This window comes from Dama dama, chromosome 22, assembly GCF_033118175.1.
Source record: "Dama dama isolate Ldn47 chromosome 22, ASM3311817v1, whole genome shotgun sequence".
NCBI lineage: Eukaryota > Metazoa > Chordata > Mammalia > Artiodactyla > Cervidae > Dama > Dama dama.
Genome location: NC_083702.1, coordinates 33,099,408 through 33,117,745, shown reverse-complemented (window position 1 = coordinate 33,117,745; position 18,338 = coordinate 33,099,408). Strand labels below are relative to the sequence as shown.

General features: G+C 35.7%; 1 protein-coding gene across 4 annotated transcripts in view; it reads left to right on the top strand.

The window, feature by feature from the left end:
• Window positions 1-18,338, top strand: part of SOX5 (SRY-box transcription factor 5) — a 1,090,517-nt gene that overhangs the window by 698,731 nt on the left and 373,448 nt on the right. For 3 of the 4 annotated variants that reach the window (XM_061125136.1, XM_061125135.1, XM_061125134.1), the window contains one exon: window positions 12,745-12,976. In XM_061125136.1, the coding sequence (XP_060981119.1) occupies window positions 12,746-12,976 (231 nt within the window). In that variant the 5' untranslated portion in view covers window position 12,745. Of the gene's footprint in view, window positions 1-12,744; window positions 12,977-18,338 lie in introns of those variants that run through there. The other variant, XM_061125137.1, reaches the window with a different exon arrangement.

Below are 18,338 nucleotides of genomic sequence, written 5' to 3'. Positions count from 1 at the left end.
GAAAAACTGTATTCTTTTACTGTGGCTATCAGATACAGTGAACAGGTTATTGCAAACATGTATATGTATATGTATACACACACACACACACACACACACACATGTACGTGTGAACATATGTAGACACTCTTATATCCTCATGAGGTAAACATGAAAACAACTGACTGGCATTCTTTTAGTAAGCAGTACTTAAGAGATTAGTACTACTCCCTGTAGTAGTAATACTAAGAAATTCTTTCCCTTTGGTGTTTTCCTTTATTTTTATGGGTTAACAAATTGGAAGGAGTTTGTTTATACTTCTTTATTTTTTCCTTCAAAATACATACAACTTTTAACCAAATAGTTTTGAATTCTATAGCAAGTAAAAATTGTTAGTGTATGTTATGATTAAATTAACATGGTCCTGTCTCATTGTTAAAGAGGTTCCATTTAAAAAAAAAAAAAAGAAAAGAGTATTAATATCAGTTAGTATCAGTAAATATCTTTTCTCTCCTCTTCCTCCTTCTTCTTCTCTTTCTCTTTTTCTTTCTGTCTCTCTCTCACACATAATACAGGGTTGCCTAAATACACAAGACACAGGCTTCTCTACAAGGTCAAGGATGGAACAATAGGAATTGAATTAATCCCTGTTTCACAGCAGTTGTTCTGATAGACAGTAAAAGAGATTGCCCTTCTCAGGTATTCTACAGACAGCTTTTAAAGATTACCTTCTTCAAGATACTGAGAATGGATATACATCTCCATGTTATTCTTTCAGTATTCTGTCCAGCTAAGTACAACCTGAAATTTATACATGTGGCAACCATGTGTCTCAGAAAAATCCAACAGGCTTCTGATTTTTTTAGATTTTCCTTATTTCTTTAACTCAAAGCGCACAATTACTTGTTAAACAGTCTGTCTCAACTTTTGATTTAAAAAATGGTACTTTTGTTGTTGTTGTTACTTCTTAGTAATGAGAGTTTTACAACGTGTGTAGGAAGAGATAGTTTTTGTTAATCCCTAGATTTTCCCCTTCACTCCTCTGTCTGTCCCAGGAATGGATCGTGTGGCTCCTCAGTGCTCAGCTTTCAGACTCATAAGGAGCCGAGCATCTGGGGAGACTCAGGAGGTGAGCACTTTCACGCTGACTCAGAGACCAGCCGTGTGACTCCAGCCTGGCGCTGTCACGCCTGGTTATGGAAAGGCAAGAACAATGCCTCCCTTGAGAAAGGGGAAAAAAAGTCTAGTGCAGTCACAATTTTGATGTAAAATTTAAATCATCCCTCCACATCCTGTGGACTTAGAGCTGTCAGAAAGGCAAAACTCATGCTCAAATGGAAAAAAGCTTTTTATTTCCTTAAAAAGTATACCCTCTCTAACTCTAATAACAAGTCTCAGAACCACAAATCTTAATGCTAGATTATTCCAAATAATTTTTAAGTAATCAGAACAAAAAGACTTTATATTTTAAACTGTAGGTAGCTGAAAGTTACACGCTCTTTTTCTGTTTGTTTCTGATTAATGACAAATGCACAACAATACACAAATTTTAAAAAATCATAACAAATTAGTACTCTTTTTTTTCTTTCATACTCATTAATTTGGTCATTTTACCTGCAGTGTAAAAGGAATTTCTCTTCAACATTTAAAAGTCTTAGTCATTTTCTATCCTATTTTAAGCAGATTGGCTGAAATTTAGTGTATCTGATGATTAAAAAGAATCTGATCAAATGTTTAATAGCGCAGATATAGGTGTTACTGTTTTTGAGATAAGGAAACAGTTTTAGCAATTATCGAATAAGTCTAAGTTAGGGCTTTTTAAAGTACAAAATTCTTATTACAATATTCTAGTGATATAAATGACACACTTTTTGAGAATTTTTTAAAGAATCTAGAATTCTATAAAAGCATTTACTATCTCTTGTCTTTATGAAAGTAACTATACCTCAGATCCATAAAAGTTCACCTAACCAATTTCTTTCAGTCCTAAATAGACTTATACTGAACTGTATTTTTTCTAAGCATTAGAACATTATAGAATAATTAGAAGAGAGTTTAAATTTAATGCTCTTTATACCTTTTTATCAGGAATACTTTTGTTTTAAGCACTTAATTTTAAAATAGCACAATTAAAGCATAATATAGTCTTTTGGCCCCAGAGCCCAGCTTATTACATTACTGATAATAAATCAGTCTTCTATTTAGAAAATTTTCTTGGGGTCTTCATCTAATAACGTGCGGTCTAACTTTGAAGTTCGTTTTTAGTAATTACAATTAGTAAGACCGTAAAAGAAAGTAGGAAAGGAATCAAACTTTGAGTTCTGAATCATTGTAACCTGGAATTTTGCTGTCATAAACTGTTATTAAATGTTTACTTTCGGTATTTGTCTCTCTTGTTTAGGATACAAAAACAAATGGACATTTTAAAGTTTATTTTGCTGCAAACTTTAGGTCCATTTATTCAATTCTGAAATATACTTGTCCAACTAGTAAAGAAGAACTCATTTCTTTCAAGAATTAAGTTCTATTTCTGAGTCCTCTCTTTCTAACTTCTAATGCATATTATTTTTCTCTTTCTTTTCCACACTTTCCTCAGAAATCTCTCTACCTCTTCATTTTTTTCTCTTCTTATCCTTTCCTCTTTCTCTGACTGGACAGGCTGGGAAAGTTATTTGGTAAGAGAGAAATGCTAGGAAAGAGAAGGCAGAAAGGTGGTGAAGCAGTTCAGAGTGGTGCTCTTCTTATCAGCGAGAAGGGATAGCATAAGAGCTTCTTTGTCTCAATGCAGAGGGCATCTCAGGACCAAACATATGACAAGGTAAACATGGGAATCCACTTTGGTCACTTTGAAAGTTTTTTTGTGACTATGACATTTTTAATTAACACATTTTTAAATACAGTTTAAACTTTTGTAGCATTTATTTTTTGTAAATTCAAATTATATTTTAGAACAGAATAAATTTATTCTTAAGTAGCAGTAGCTCAAAAATTGCTTTTAGATTTTAGATTTCAGTGTTGTGGTAAATTTTATTTGAAAATACTGGTAGAAATGAGTTTCTGGTGACGTATAGTAAAGACTAAAAGGGAATCTAGACTTCTTTATAACCCTGTGTCATCTGTTTTTATATTTCTGTGAAATCTGTATATCTCCTTCTGTTTATCGTGTATGCCAGGACCTGATGAACTTGTCCATGCTTCTAAATAACAATGTAATAAATGTGTTCTTTATATATGGGCAGCAATGGGTAGAGAACATAGATTGGCCTGTTCTGTAAGAGAAACTGATAGCAAAGAGGATTTACAGAAAAGAGAAGAAAAATGTTAACATTTGAAAGACTACATATTTACCACAAATACCTTTTCTAGCTAAAAGACTTTTTAATATTATTAATATATATGACAGACTTGGTTACAAAGTTTATATAGAATTTACAGAGTATACACAAAGCTGACTATAAACCTAGTAGGAAAACGAAGATGTTCAAAACATGGAAGGGGGAAAAAAGGAATATACCATGAGATATGAAGAACCGTAGTTGAGATTTATAGGTACAAAGTATGAAACTGATCTTTTTCTTTATTGAAATGACATGCTAAGTTTGTGTAAATCTATGTTTGTAAGGAGTGTTAGTATTTTCATTGGTAAGTGGACAGGAGTCAAAACCTGTCCATTCACACTAAACATCTATGTTGATTCCCCAGGTGGAATAGTTAAACATTCTATTGAGAAAAAAATCTTTGAAAAACAATAGAGGTTAATTCCTTATCTTGAATAACCTTCTCACAGCAAGCTTAGTTACAAAAACAACCAGACAAGTAACCAGGCAAGTAAAGGTAAATATCCTGAACAAGTAGCTTAATTAGTAGAAAAACTTGGCATAACTTCTAGAAAAATAGTACTAATATAATCTTTGGATATGAACGATTACCAATTTTTATTGTATTTGTAATATTCCATGTTTGTTATTCCCTTAAAAGAGGATTCATCCTTTCAAATATTTCAGTTATTTTTGAAATGTTTTCTGTTTGCCATGCTTAAAATTTAACATGACAGAATGGATATTAAAAGGGAGTATTTAGGAGAGGAATCAGTGGAAGTTTTAAATTAGATAGAGTCATGGTCCAGGATTTTTTAAGTTCATATTCACAATGTTTAGTTTTGCAGAATCATTTAGAGAATAGTTACATTTCTTCACATATCACTTGATTTCTCTTTATTTGTCTTCTGTGCTCTATCCTTTTCATACACTGGTCTCCCAAAGTTGGACGGAGTGCAGAATTTAGATTTTCTCCCCCTCCCACTGCTCTATTTTCTGTTTTTCTCTTGGAGAGACAGCTTTGTTCTTGCATTGCTGTTTATTATAGTGTGAAGACCGAGTAGTGTAACAAAAGATAATTAACCATTTTTATAACTCAGTTTTATTTTTTATAGATCAAGACTAATAAGAATACCGAATCAGAACATTGTGGAAGAAATCAATGACAAATAATTACAAGTATTGGTCAATGCTCTACCTGTGTTTAAAAGATCACAGTGACTTAGTTACTTCCACAGAAGTAACTTTGGTTACACAGAAGTCCTCCATTTTCTGATTATCTGCTATTTCTTTTTAAAATTCTCCAGTCAACAGATTTATTTCTAAAATGAATTTAATATTTTCCTCCAAGCTGGCCTTCTTTCTAAAATATGTATTTTTCTTATTAGCAGTATCATTCTGTAACTCATAGTCAATGAATCTGTTTATCTTTGAATTATCTCACCCAAGCATTCCCCCTTCTCTGGTTTCCACCCTCAACCTTCTACCAGTTACTGATTTCTGAAAGACTTCCTTCCTAGAATGTAATTTTGATTATGTTATTGTGTAGCTCAGCAGTCATCTCCAGTTTCCTTCTACCTCCAGTATCAATCTCACATTTGGTACAGCCGTTCGCACTTGTTAGAATCTAACCAGAATCATTATCATCTGGTCCCTGCCTTTCACCTTTATCTGCTTTTACTCCTCATAGAATCTTCCGCTTGAACCAAACCGTTCTACTCACTATCATGTATCATTCTGTAAATTTCTTTAATTTGCTGATTCATTTCCCCTACCTGCAATCCCCTCTTCTCTGTGTCTGTTTACGCCTGACCTATCCTTCATTGCACTGTTGAGTTCCTCTGATTTGTAGGAAGCATTCCCTGATTATTTTAAGCAGGGCATGCGTGCTAAGTTGCTTCAGTTGTGTCTGACTCTTTGTGACCCCATGGACGGTAGCCCACCAAACTCCTCTGACCATGGGGTTCTCCAGGGAAGAATACTAGAGTGGGTTTGCATGCCTTCCTCCAGGGAATCTTCCCAATCCAGTGATCAGACCCAAACATCTCCTGCATTGCAGGCGGATTCTTTACCACTGAACCACCAGGGAAGCCATTAAGCAGGACAGTATCTCTCTATTATCTATCCTCCATGCTGCTGCTAAGTCGCTTCAGTTATGTCCGACTCTGTGCGACCCCATAGATGGCAGCCCACCAGGCTCCCCCGTCCCTGGGATTCTCCAGACAAGAACACTGGAGTGGGTTGCCATTTCCTTCTACAGTGTATGAAAGTAAAAAGTGAAAGTGAAGTCGCTCAGTTGTGTCTGACTCTTTGCGACCCCATGGACTGCAGCCCACCAGGCTCCTCTGTCCATGGGATTTTCCAGGCAAGAGTACTGGAGTGGGGTGCCATTGCCTTCTCCAATCCTCCATAGTACTCATATTTATAAAAAATCATTTACCTTAAATTATTCTTTCTTGATTTCTTAAATGATGTTGCTATCTGTAGGCACATGATAGTCTTTCCATAAATGTGTTTCTATGAATGAATGAGTGAATTGCTGAATATGTCTTCTATTTTCATCTACACTGTACTTCTTTAAAAGTAAACCAGAAGTGTCTTTGTATCTAAGTTACCTGTTTCCTCTGTAACACAAAGGTAACTTGCCTGGCACAAAATAGACATTCTGACCATTCATTTACACATAGAAAAATACATTGAGTGACAACTATGTGTTAGGAATTATGTAGTTATATATTTAATTGTAACTCATTCAGTATAGCAGATTATACTATTTAAGGAAAAAGTACAGAGCAGTTTGGAAAGATTTTTGTTCAGCTTGGAAAAATCACATGAAATGATCATCAGTAGACCTGTGTTTACTAAAATCTTGTTTTCCAGTAATAGATACTAATAAGAAAAAGAAAAATAATTCAGTTATTGAATCAATGTCATAGGTGATACCGATGTTCAGTTTTTTTAAGTGGTCTACTAGCAAGAGTTAATGATACTGTCTGAGGTGGGGAAAAGTCATTTCATCTATGGTGGTTGGGGCAGGTTTTAATAAGAGCTGGGATTTTAGTTTGTTCTTTCTAGATTTTTTAAAATATTTTTATACATAACTAAACCTTAAAAGAAATAATATTATCATTCTAAAAGAATAACCAGTAGAAGGCACTGCTTCCTAGGACTTTATCTCTGAATTAACTAGTCAAAGGTTAAAATGTTTAGAGAAAAACAGAAACTTTAAATGGTAACTATTATGCACAGAAAGCACTGCCCAATCTGAGTCTTCCATTTTGTGCTTGGTCCGTACACAAATTTCTTTGACTTTGTACATATCGTTTTCTAGAATAATTGCAGCAAAGAACATTTGCTAAGCAGACAAGAGTTAAATTTAAAGCAGTAAGTAGATGAGATTCTTCAGTAACAGACCTATTAATAATTAACACTGTAACATTTTTTATAAAGTTACTTCACTTTTATAGTATTTTACTTATTGCATTTTAAAAAGAACTATAGGTTTTTTTTTTTTTTTCCACAAGTACTTAAAACCTAAATAAGCAAGGCTTACCAAATCCTCTACATAGAATTATTAAAAAGAAATTGAGTGTTATCACTGAGCTGGATTTCTTTTTTTTCTGAAATTAGAGCATTTTCTAAGCCTACACGACCTGTAAGACTGGCTCTTACAACCGTCTGCAGTTAGAGAATAGTAAGATAGTTCCTGGTTTTCAGTAGTAGATTTCATTAAACACACATTGAGTGAGAGACTGCTGCATTCAGAAAGGATTTTAAGTCCTGAGTAAGGAGCTGTGGACAAAACTAAAGTCTTCCTTCTTCAGTCTTACAGTGGGGAAGACAGATAAACAAAGAAAATAATTAAAATACTGCAGGTGATAAATGCTTGGAGATGATGTTGGAGCAGAAAACTAAATGAGATGCGGGAACAAGAAAGTGTGTAAATGGGTTAGGAGGACTTCAGGTTGAGAAAACCCCTAGTATGAAAAAATATATTTCAGGTAGTGCTGAATTAGTTTTCTGTGGCTTTTGTAACAAATTATCAGAAGTTTAGTGACTTAAACTATACAAATTATTGTATGCAAACTATTCACTTAACTTTTCTAGAGGTCAGAAGTCTTATAGTCAAGGTGTTGGCAAAGCCCATTCTTCCTAGAGGTTCTGAGGGAAATCTGTTTCATGGCCTTTTATAGCTTTTTAGAGGCCACCTATGTTCTCTGACTTGTGATTGCATAGTCCATTTTCAAAGTCCCGCATAGTATCTTCCTATCACTCTCTCTGACTCTAATACTCCTGCCTCCCTCCTTTGTAAGGACCTATATGATTATTTTGGGTCCACTCACAATATCCAGAATAATCTCATTATCCCAAGTTCTTAATTATATTTACAAAGTCCCTTTTGCCTTGTAAGGTAACATATTCACTGGTTTCAGAGAACAGAGTTTGGGCATCTTGGGTGGGAGGTATTATTCTGACTTGCACAAATAACAAATAGCACATGTTAACTGCACATTAGAATCACCTGGAAGCCTTAGAAATTTCTGATAAGCTGTGTGCATTCCAAAACCAATAGCATCAGAATATCTGGCAGTGAGACTCAGGCAGCAGTAGTTTTTATACCTCTCCTTGTAAATCACTGCAGATGGTGATTGCAGCCATGAAATTAAAAGACGCTTACTCCTTGGAAGGAAAGTTATGACCAACCTAGACAGCATACTAAAAAGCAGAGACATTACTTTGTCAACAAAGGTCTGTCTAGTAAAGGCTATGGTTTTTCCAGTAGTCATGTATGGATGTGAGAGTTGGACTATAAAGAAAGCTGAGCGCCGAAGAATTGATGCTTTTGAACTGTGGTGTTGGAGAAGACTCTTGAGAGTTCCTTGGACTGCAAGGAGATCCAACCAGTCCATCCTAAAGGAGATCAGTCCTGGGTGTTGATTGGAAGCACTGATGTTGAAGCTGAAACCCCACTACTTCGGCCACTTGATGCGAAGAGGTGACTCATATGAAAAGACCATGATGCTAGGAAAGATTGAGGGCGGAAGGAGAAGGGGACGAAAGAGGATGAGATGGTTGGATGGCATCACTGACTCAATGAACATGGATTTGGGTGGACTCCGGGAGTTGGTGATGGACAGGGAGGCCTGGCGTGCTGCAGTTCATGGGGTCACAAAGAGTCAAACACGGCTGAGTGACTGAACTGAACTGAACTGAACTGATGTAATTCCAATGTGTATTCAAAATTGAGAACGTGCGTTTGAGCAAACTCTGGAAGATAATGAAGGAGAGGGAAGCCTGGCATGCCTCAGTCCATGGGGTCGCAAAAAATTGGACACAACTTGGCAACTGAACAATAAACAGTTCATAAATTTTTTAAAGCAGAGACCCTGTGTTGCATTTTTTTATTCCCATTAGATAACAGTCGTATACATAGTAAGCAGTGAGTAAAGGGTTGATGATATAAAGATTCCTTTCTGTCCTGGAATTAGACATCACTTCTTTGGAGAAGATTTTCTTGTCCACACACAAAGAAGTTAGTTAAAGACTACTTTATGAACTATAATAGTCATTGTTATAAATGAACTGTATAGTTATAAACTAACTCCAGAAGTTAGTATTACCCTAGATTATAATTAGTCTCATGTCACTTTCTTTGAGGTCTGAGTTTTGTTACTTGTCCATCTCACACTTACCACAGGAATGACAAAAAGCATCTCTGAATGAATATAGAAGAGCATGCCCCAGCCTAGATGCTCAAGTTATTCTCAGGTGTTTTTGTACTGTAACATAGACATGTAGTGCAAGCTGAAGGATTGGAATCCTACATATCCCAGATGGACAACACATGGAAATTTTCAATGCCACCTTAATGCTTTTTTCAAAATTGAGACTTTAATCTATCCAAAATAAAACCCTTTGGTAGACGAAAAAATTCAAGAATTTAATGGTATTGGTTATTTTGTAATCAATAGTTTTAGAAGTACAAGAGTCAAACACATAATACAACCAACAGATTATTAGCTCTTAACATAATTTATGTATTTTGTTTTGCTTCTGTCTAGTTTTCCAGCCTATTACTAAACTATAACCATAGTCATTATTATTCTAGTAATTTAAAACATCTTTAAGAAATCTTTTACCTGAGCTACATAACAATACTCTTATAAGTCCAACACATTTAAGAACATTCTATAAGTCTCTAAAAATGGAATTGAAATAAACCTAAAATATATAATATTTTAGAATCAGTTGATTTTTAGCACCATGACTCCTTGGTATTTTAGACCTTATAATTTTTTCTCCATAACATGATATGTATGTGGAGAGACTGTTTATCCAATTAGGTGTAGAAATAGTTTAGATATCGAGAGAACTAGAAGTTTTGAGAATAGCAGTATCTTAACTATCTCTACTTTATATACCTTTTATCTACTTTAAGACTTTTAATTTTCATAGTCATTATTAATAATGATATTAATAAAGTAGAAGTCAGCAAAAAGGTAATGCCTTCTGAAAGTCATAGAATTGCATTAACTAGGCAGCTGGCCACTAAATAAGCCATCTGATATAGTTTTCTTTTTGATAACCCAGAAACTGACTCTTGCTAATAGCCTGAAATTTTCAGACAGTTAAGAGACTGACTGTATTTAAGACTGGGGTAGGCACCAAAATACCAGTTTGTTAATTCCAGCAAGAATAGTAATCCCACACAGACCATAAATAATATAATTTGTATAATAAATGAATAAAATTATAGTCAAGTTTCATGTGAAACCAAGAAATAAAAGTCTCTTAATTGATTTAATGTGATAAATTACTTGTCAAAGACTTTGTGTATTTAAGTATGTTCTGTCACCTCATTCCCTTTATGGGAATCAGAAGTTTGCTTGGACACAGGGAGCTCAAATCTGGTGCTCTGTGACAACCTAGAGGGGTGGGATGAGGTGGGAGGGAGGTTCGAGAGGGAAGGAGCTACATATCCTCATGGCTGATTCATGTTGATGTATGGCAGAAACCAAATATAATATTGTAAAGCAATTATCCTTCAATTAAAAATAAATGCCTTTTTTTAAAAAAAGTTTACTTGGGTAGCATGGAAACGATACAGTGGGAGTTAAATATCTCTAGTGTTAAGTTATCATATAAAGTTTAATCTGTCAATTTGGGGATAGATTAAGTGTCCCCAATCAGACTAAGAGCTTCCCTGATAGCTCAGTTGGTAAAGAATCCGCCTGCAGTGCAGGAGAAACGGGTTTGATTCCTAGATCGGGAAGATCCACTGGAAAAGGGATAGACTAACCACTCTAATATTCTTGTGCTTCCCTGTGGCTCAGCTGGTAAAGAATCTGCGGGAAGATCCCCTGGAGAAGGGAAAGGCTACTCACTCCAGTATTCTGGCCTGGAGAATTCCATGGATTGTATAGTCCCTGGGGTCACAGAGTTGGACACGACTGAACGACTTTCACTTCACCACTTCTAATGAGACTCAGTCTTTTCTAACTGTTGATCCCAGGCGCTTGCTCTTTCTACATACTTAGAGTATACCTGGGGTAAACCTTAGTAATGAGACCAGAAATAGTTAAAGATACCTGAAATGTGCTGGCCCAGTCCGCTTCTCCTTTAAACAGTGCTTGGTAACCACTACTATTTCCTTTCTTTTCTCTGTTCTTCTGCTGATCAAGACTTCTGCCAATAACATTTTTTCTTTAATACTTGATAACACATTTGATCAGTTTATTATCAAGTATGACTAACCAGGGAGCATTTCTCTATTGGAGACTGTGTATCCAGTGTTGATTTTACAGTTTAACTCTTAAGAGGCAATCTGCATTGTCATTTTTGAGTTTTTGTTCTTGTTGTTGCCGTTGTTTTTGTGTTTTTGAGGGCGGTGGGTCACACTGTAGTTTTAAAGGTAGTGAAATAAACAGCAGTATTTTTTATTGAGCGTCTGCTCCGAGCAAAATGCTCTGTAAGCCATTTTTCATGCAGAATGTAGTTCATTCTCAAAGTATTACAGGTGGATATTACATCTCATTTTAAAGATGAGTAAACTGAAATAGAGATTAAAGTAAGTCTCACAGCTAGTAAGTAGCAGAATCAGTGTTTTATTTTGTGTTTGTCTGATTCCACAGCCTTTGTTTTTTTCTACTCTGCTATTATATCTTCACAGAATATATCCAGACAATACATACACTTGTCTTTGAAAACTTCTAACACTAAGAATAGCATCATTCAACAAAGATTAGAGCCCTCTCATTTGGTAGTATATTTTAAATTTAAAAATCAGTGATACATATAAATGAAGTGATGTGGCAGTTAGTTCATACTTTCCTGTCTCCTGTATCAGTGGTATAGGATAAGTATGGATGATTTTGTAAACACTAATTGTTGAACAAAAATTAGAGTGTTTTTCAAGGTCAACTCAAGTTGTAAATACCAGACCTTTTCTTTAATTAAAAATTTTAACTCTATTCTTCTTCCATGAAAAATTTAAAGAGAAGAAAATGTATCTTATATTTCACTAAACATATTTGACATTTATTTTTAACCTCTGATAACGTTCTCAATCAGACTCAAGTACAAAAAAAATATCTAAGTGTATTGTCATATAGGCATTAGCTTGTCAAAACAAAACATGCTTATTTAATTTATTTTTTCTTTGCTCAGGTATTATAAGGAAGAAATAAGTCTGAGAATCCACAGCTAAATATTTCATGAAACTGTGGAAGTAAAATTGAAATATTTTTATATTCTTACCATTTTTTTTGCTACCTATAAATTTTATATTAGAACTAAAAGTCAAAATTGGGTGACTTGGGGATGTGAGAGAGAAAAGTCCTTAAATATTTGAGGATTAACAGTGATTGTAAAATTTCTTCAATTCTTAATAAGCTTTAAACAAATATCAAACTTTTTGTTCTGTGACCTGAGGTTTGCCAATAACCAATATTTCTACATTTTACAATAATCCTACTTTTAATGTAATTTTTTATAATGACAGTGATTCATTTACTTTGTTTACTCTTTGGTGAAAAGATTTTTAGTTATTTCCCTTCTTTTAACTGCCAACAGTATTTGCTATTCATGGATGTTCTGTCTTCAATAAGGTCTATCAACGTGCAAAATGAGATGGGTATTTTTCTTCCCTTTAAAATGGAATGGTCTTTCATTATGCAGTGTTCTTAGGTGAATTCTCTTGTTTAAGAAGCCAGAATACAAGAGAGTGCTATATTAGTGTATTATTCTCACAACAAACAAGCACTGTTCTGTTGCTACCTGCTTGGCCATTGTTTCTGATTGTGTGTGCTTTGCAGTGGTATTTGGATGGTTTCCTGCTCTCTGCCAGCACAAAAAGGCATTTCTGTTACAATGGCCCCTAACCACACAATGACGGCATTAAGGATTTATGTGGAGGTTTCATTATTTTCTCCTCTTTTGTTCCTTCCAGGATGTCTTCCAAGCGACCAGCCTCTCCGTATGGGGAAGCAGATGGAGAGGTAGCCATGGTGACAAGCAGACAGAAAGTGGAAGAAGAGGAGAGTGACGGGCTCCCAGCCTTTCACCTTCCCTTGCATGTGAGTTTTCCCAACAAGCCTCACTCTGAGGAATTTCAGCCAGTTTCTCTGCTGACGCAAGAGACTTGTGGCCATAGGACTCCCACTTCTCAGCACAATACGATGGTAGGTTTCTCATGGTCTATTGTGCCCACACTCACTTTGTGACCAATCTGCTCCTCTAGTAGCTTGGCTTCAGTCCTATGCTTTGTAATTATCATCTACTTAATAATCACACACAAGATTCACTCCTAACATCTTAGAATTCTTTGTAAGTACATTGATTCCAGCAGGGAGTATACTTAAACTGTTTTTGTTTGCTTTGGTTTTTGTTTTTCAAGAATTCTGCTTTTGAGACTCTCCCAACTTAATTAGTGGAAAAAACATAATCTAAGAATAATACGAACACGTTTAAAATTAGTCCTCAAGAAAGTTAGGTATCTTTATATTTCTAATAAAGAGTAATAAAATTCTAATAATTTTTCCAGATAGAGCTATAGAATTTTTTGAGTAATTCCACCATGATAAATCAGGGTGTTTTTTTTTTTTTCTTTCAATTTTTGCTTCCCTCAGATTGGGTTCCAATATTTCTTATAGTATTTGGAATATTACAGAAGTGCATGTTTCATAGAGACAATACATTTCTGATGTAATTGCACTAATTCCTAACTCAGTCCCATTCACTCTGTTGCTTTGATAATTCAGTAATTCCCTTGTACATCCTATTCTAGAATTTGCAGCTCTGGATAATTTATTTGGCCCCTGCTCCTGGGGTCTGGATCACCGCAGAAAATTAGGAAGCCATGGTTTCACGGATGAGAGGGAGAAGACAGCATAGTATCTTTGGCTGAAGCTTAAACAGAAGACCCACACACAAATAAATAAGGCCTTTAGGTTCTTCTTAGGAAATTAAATGCACAGAAACAGCAGGCTGGCAAGGTAGCCTGGCCCTTAGCTGCCAGTCAAGCCACCCTTGCCTTTTCAACATGACTTCTTGGGTGGGTATCACAATATTCGTGGCCCCTCTTCTACTTCAAGGATGCCCGTGCTGTTAATTTGAACCAGGTCACATCAACAAAAATATTTCTTCATACATTCTCATATCTTTAAAAAAAAGGCTCTGATTCTGTTAAATCTTTATTTTATTTATTTATTTATTTTCTGCGGGGTGGTGGGACTTCTCTAGGAAATGATTACACATCATACATGTGTTTGGTACTGAAATACACCCACTTGTTTATGTCATTGAATTACTGGATATAGAATTAAACCAACAAGAAGAATCAGATTCTCTTCTAATATCCGTGAAATAAACACTGTTCTTTGATAATTCACATTAGATTTAAATACTTCCATTCAAACTTGAATCCTCAAAGGCAGAATTTCTCTGAGTATTTTTGACTGTGTGCCAAAATTTTCTTACCAAGAAGAATGTTTTAGCTAACTCTTGTATAGTACTCTTACAGGTGTGTTGTTTCAAGCACATGACATATATTAAATTCATTTAACCATCACAGTAATTCAATGAGGTGTTATCATTAATCCCATTTTATAGGTGAGGAGGAAACTGAGGCACAGTGGGTCTAAGTAGTTTGCTCCAGATCACAGCTAGTAAGTGGGAGAACCAGAGTTTACCCAGATGTTTGGATTTCGTGCTTTTAAATTTTATAAGCTCTTCACAATTATGCACACACATTTAGTATTCTGATAATCTCTTATTTGTCAAGTTAAATCATACTATCCATAATTCCTCCTTCTTTCCCCTCTACTATGAGTTCATGTTAGTAATGTGCAATGATATAACTTCTTGGCCTCCTTCACAAAGGTTAAAACTAGAAAAGGAAAGGGGGAAAATGATAGTAAGCAACTCAACAGGGTAGAGAGGTCAGACTCCCCATTTGATGTTGCATCAGTGCTCATGCTTTTCCCCCTCTCAATATGTTGACCATTGCCTTCTTTCAGAGAATTTCATGTGGGGGGTACTTCTTGGTTTGGTTTTCCTGTAATACTGCTATAAACATAAACACACAAATTTAAAGGAGTAAATATAAATAATTATTGCTAGAAGAAAGGGGAAACTATCTTAAGTACATTCAAGGATGAATATGAGAAAAGTATGTTAAATTCTTAATACATACTGTAGTTGGCACAAGTGGATGCTACAATGCAGGATGTTCAGTTCAGTCGCTCAGTTGTGTCCGACTCTTTGCGACCCCATGAATCGCAGCACGCCAGGCCTCCCTGTCCATCACCAACTCCCGGAGTTTACTCAAATTCATGTCCATGGAGTTGTTGATGCCATCCAGCCATCCATCCATCCACCCATCCTCTGTCATCCCCTTCTCCTCCTGCCCCCAATCCCTCCCAGCATCAGGGTCTTTTCCAATGAGTCAGCTCTTCGCATGAGGTGGTCAAAGTACTGGAGTTTCAGCTTCAGCATCAGTCCTTCCAATGAACACCCAGGACTGATCTCCTTTAGGATGGACTGGTTGGATCTCCTTGCAGTCCAAGGGACTCTCAAGAGTCTTCTCCAACACCACAGTTCAAAAGCATCAATTTTTCAGTGCTCAGCTTTCTTTATAGTCCAACTCTCACATCCATACACGACCACTGGAAAAACCATAGCCTTGACTTGACGGACCTTTGTTGGCAAAGTAATGTCTCTGCTTTTCAATATGCTGTCTAGGTTGGTCATAACTTTCCTTCCAAGGAGTAAGTGTCTTTTAATTTCATGGCTGCAATCACCATCTGCAGTGATTTTGGAGCCCCCCAAAATAAAGTCTGACACTATTTCCACTGTTTCCCCATCTATTTCCCATGAAGTGATGGGACCGGATGCCATGATCTTAGTTTTCTGAATGTTGAGCTTTAAGCCAACTTTTTCACTCTTCTCTTTCACTTTCATCAAGAGGCTCTTTCGTTCCTCTTCACTTTCTGCCAGAAGGGTGGTGTCATCTGCATATCTGAGGTTACTGATATTTCTCCAGGCAATCTTGATTCTAGCTTGTGCTTCTTCCAGCCCAGCGTTTCTCATGAAGTACTCTGCATATAAGTTAAACAAGCAGGGTGACAATATACAGCCTTGGCGTACTCCTTTTCCTATTTGAAACCAGTCTGTTGTTCCATGTCCAGTTCCAACTGTTGCTTCCTGACCTGCATATAGGTTTCTCAAGAGGCAGGTCAGGTGGTCTGGTATTCCCATCTCTTTCAGAATTTTCCACAGTTTACTGTGATCCACACAATCAAAGGCTTTGGCATAGTTAATAAAGCAAAAATAGATGTTTTTCTGGAACTCTCTTGCTTTTTCGATGATCCAGCGGATATTGGCAATTTGATCTCTGGTTCCTCTGACTTTTCTAAAACCAGCTTGAACAGCTGGAAGTTCATGGTTCACGTATTACTGAAGCCTGGCTTGGAGAATTTTGAGCACTTGACTAGCGTGTGAGATGAGTGCAATTGTGTAGTAGTTTGAACATTCTTTAGCATTGCCTTTCTTTGTGATTGGAATGAAAACTGACCTGAGTAGGCCTTACAAAGAGCTGTGAAAAGAAGAAAAGCAAAAAGCAAAGGAGAAAAGGAAAGATATCCCCATTTGAAAGCAGAGTTCCAAAGAATAGCAAGGAGAGATAAGAAAGCCTTCCTCAGCGATCAATGCAAAGAAACAGAGGAAAACAATAGAATGGGAAAGACTAGAGATCTCTTTAAGAAAATTGGAGATACCAAGGAAACATTTCATGCAAAGATGGTTCAATAAAGGACAGAAATGATATGGACCTAACAGAAGCAGAAGATATTAAGAAGAGGTGGCAAGAATACACAGAAGAACTGTACAAAAAAGATCTTCACAATCCAGATAATCACAATGGTGTGTTCACTCACCTAGAGCCAGACATCCTGGAATGTGAAGTCAAGTGGGCCTTAGAAAGCATCACTGCGAACGAAGCTAGTGGAGGTGATGGAATTCCAGTTGAGCTATTTCAAATCCTGAAAAATGGTGCTGTGAAAGTGCTCCAGTCAATATGCAGGGTGTTAATGAAAATGAAATCCAGTTTGTAATGAAGAATACAGTGTAACTAAATAAAACCTATGAACTACCTTCTTTGTACCAAGTTTTCGTTGTGCACTATGGAAATAATTTTCATAAGGCATGACTCCTTTCCTCAAGCAACTTTACCCAGGGGAGAAATTCTTCACTAGGGTCTGTGGTTCTCCTGAAGATAAATGGAGAATTCTGTGTGTGCACACATGTGAGTAGGGTTATGGTTTTTATCAGATTCTCAAGTAGATCTGAAGCCCCCAAATTTAAAGATCTGCTGTACTTGACATTAATCCAGTGTACATTGAAATGATTTAACTTAGTTTTAGAAACATCAACACTGATAGTTTCTTTTACTGTATATATCTACTCGGTTTCTAAATTTGTTCCTGCCTCAAAAATGTCTTGATTTCTTTTATACGATCTCAAATTTCCAGCCTCTTCTCTTTCCCATCTTCCTCTCAACTTCCACTAGACTTGTTTCCCTGAGAAAAGAGTTGGATTATTTATCCCACTTTGGAAACTAATGTATGTCCTTGTTGCCTACAAGATTTAGTCTACAACTCTCTTCTCATAAAGCTCTATATAGACTGGCTCCAAAATATGCCTTTTGTCTCCTCTTTGACCACATCCTGCCCAAGACCCAGTGCTTCAGTCTTGTGAAGGTTTTCATGCATGTTCATAAACATACCAGGTGACCTCTAATGACACAAACTTATTCTTTCTACCTGGAAAACTCTTCTTATTTTACTTTCCTAGTAAATTGTGTTTCTCCCACAAGACTGAGTTCAAAATTGCTTCTTTTAGATGCTTTCCCTGATTTCCCAAGACAGAATGGTTCTTTATCTATGCTATATGTTTATGTCTTTTCTCATGGTCTGTGTTATAATTTATGTATCTACATGTCTGCCTTTCTATGCACTGTACTTCTCCTTGAAGGCACAGTTACACATATATACACACATGTTATATGTATTTGTATTTCTGATACCCAGTATAATTGATACTCAATTGAGTATAATTGATACTTGATTTATGAGTACTGATTAAATGGCAAATTTTATATGGATGATTAAATAGGAAATATGTTTTGAGCAAAGATGTTAAGACATTATTCATGGTGAATATGCTGATTTTCTAAAAATTTTAGAACTAAAGTAGAATATACTAATGTAGTACAGAAAGTATGCTATAATAGCCATGATATATTCAGCTGTTAAGCTGATTAAGATGTATTTTACTCTGTTATCAAAATGGTTAAATACATTCATAGAATTCTTATTCAACACAAAATTCTTTATTTTTTTCTGAATACTAGGCCATTGTCATATTCATCTAAGTCCTTTTATTTCAATAGTAACATACATTATTTTTTTCCTATTCAGTATCTTTGAAAATAGAGGGAATGTCTCATTATCTTTGTATCATAGAGTTGAATTTAAGGAAACAAAA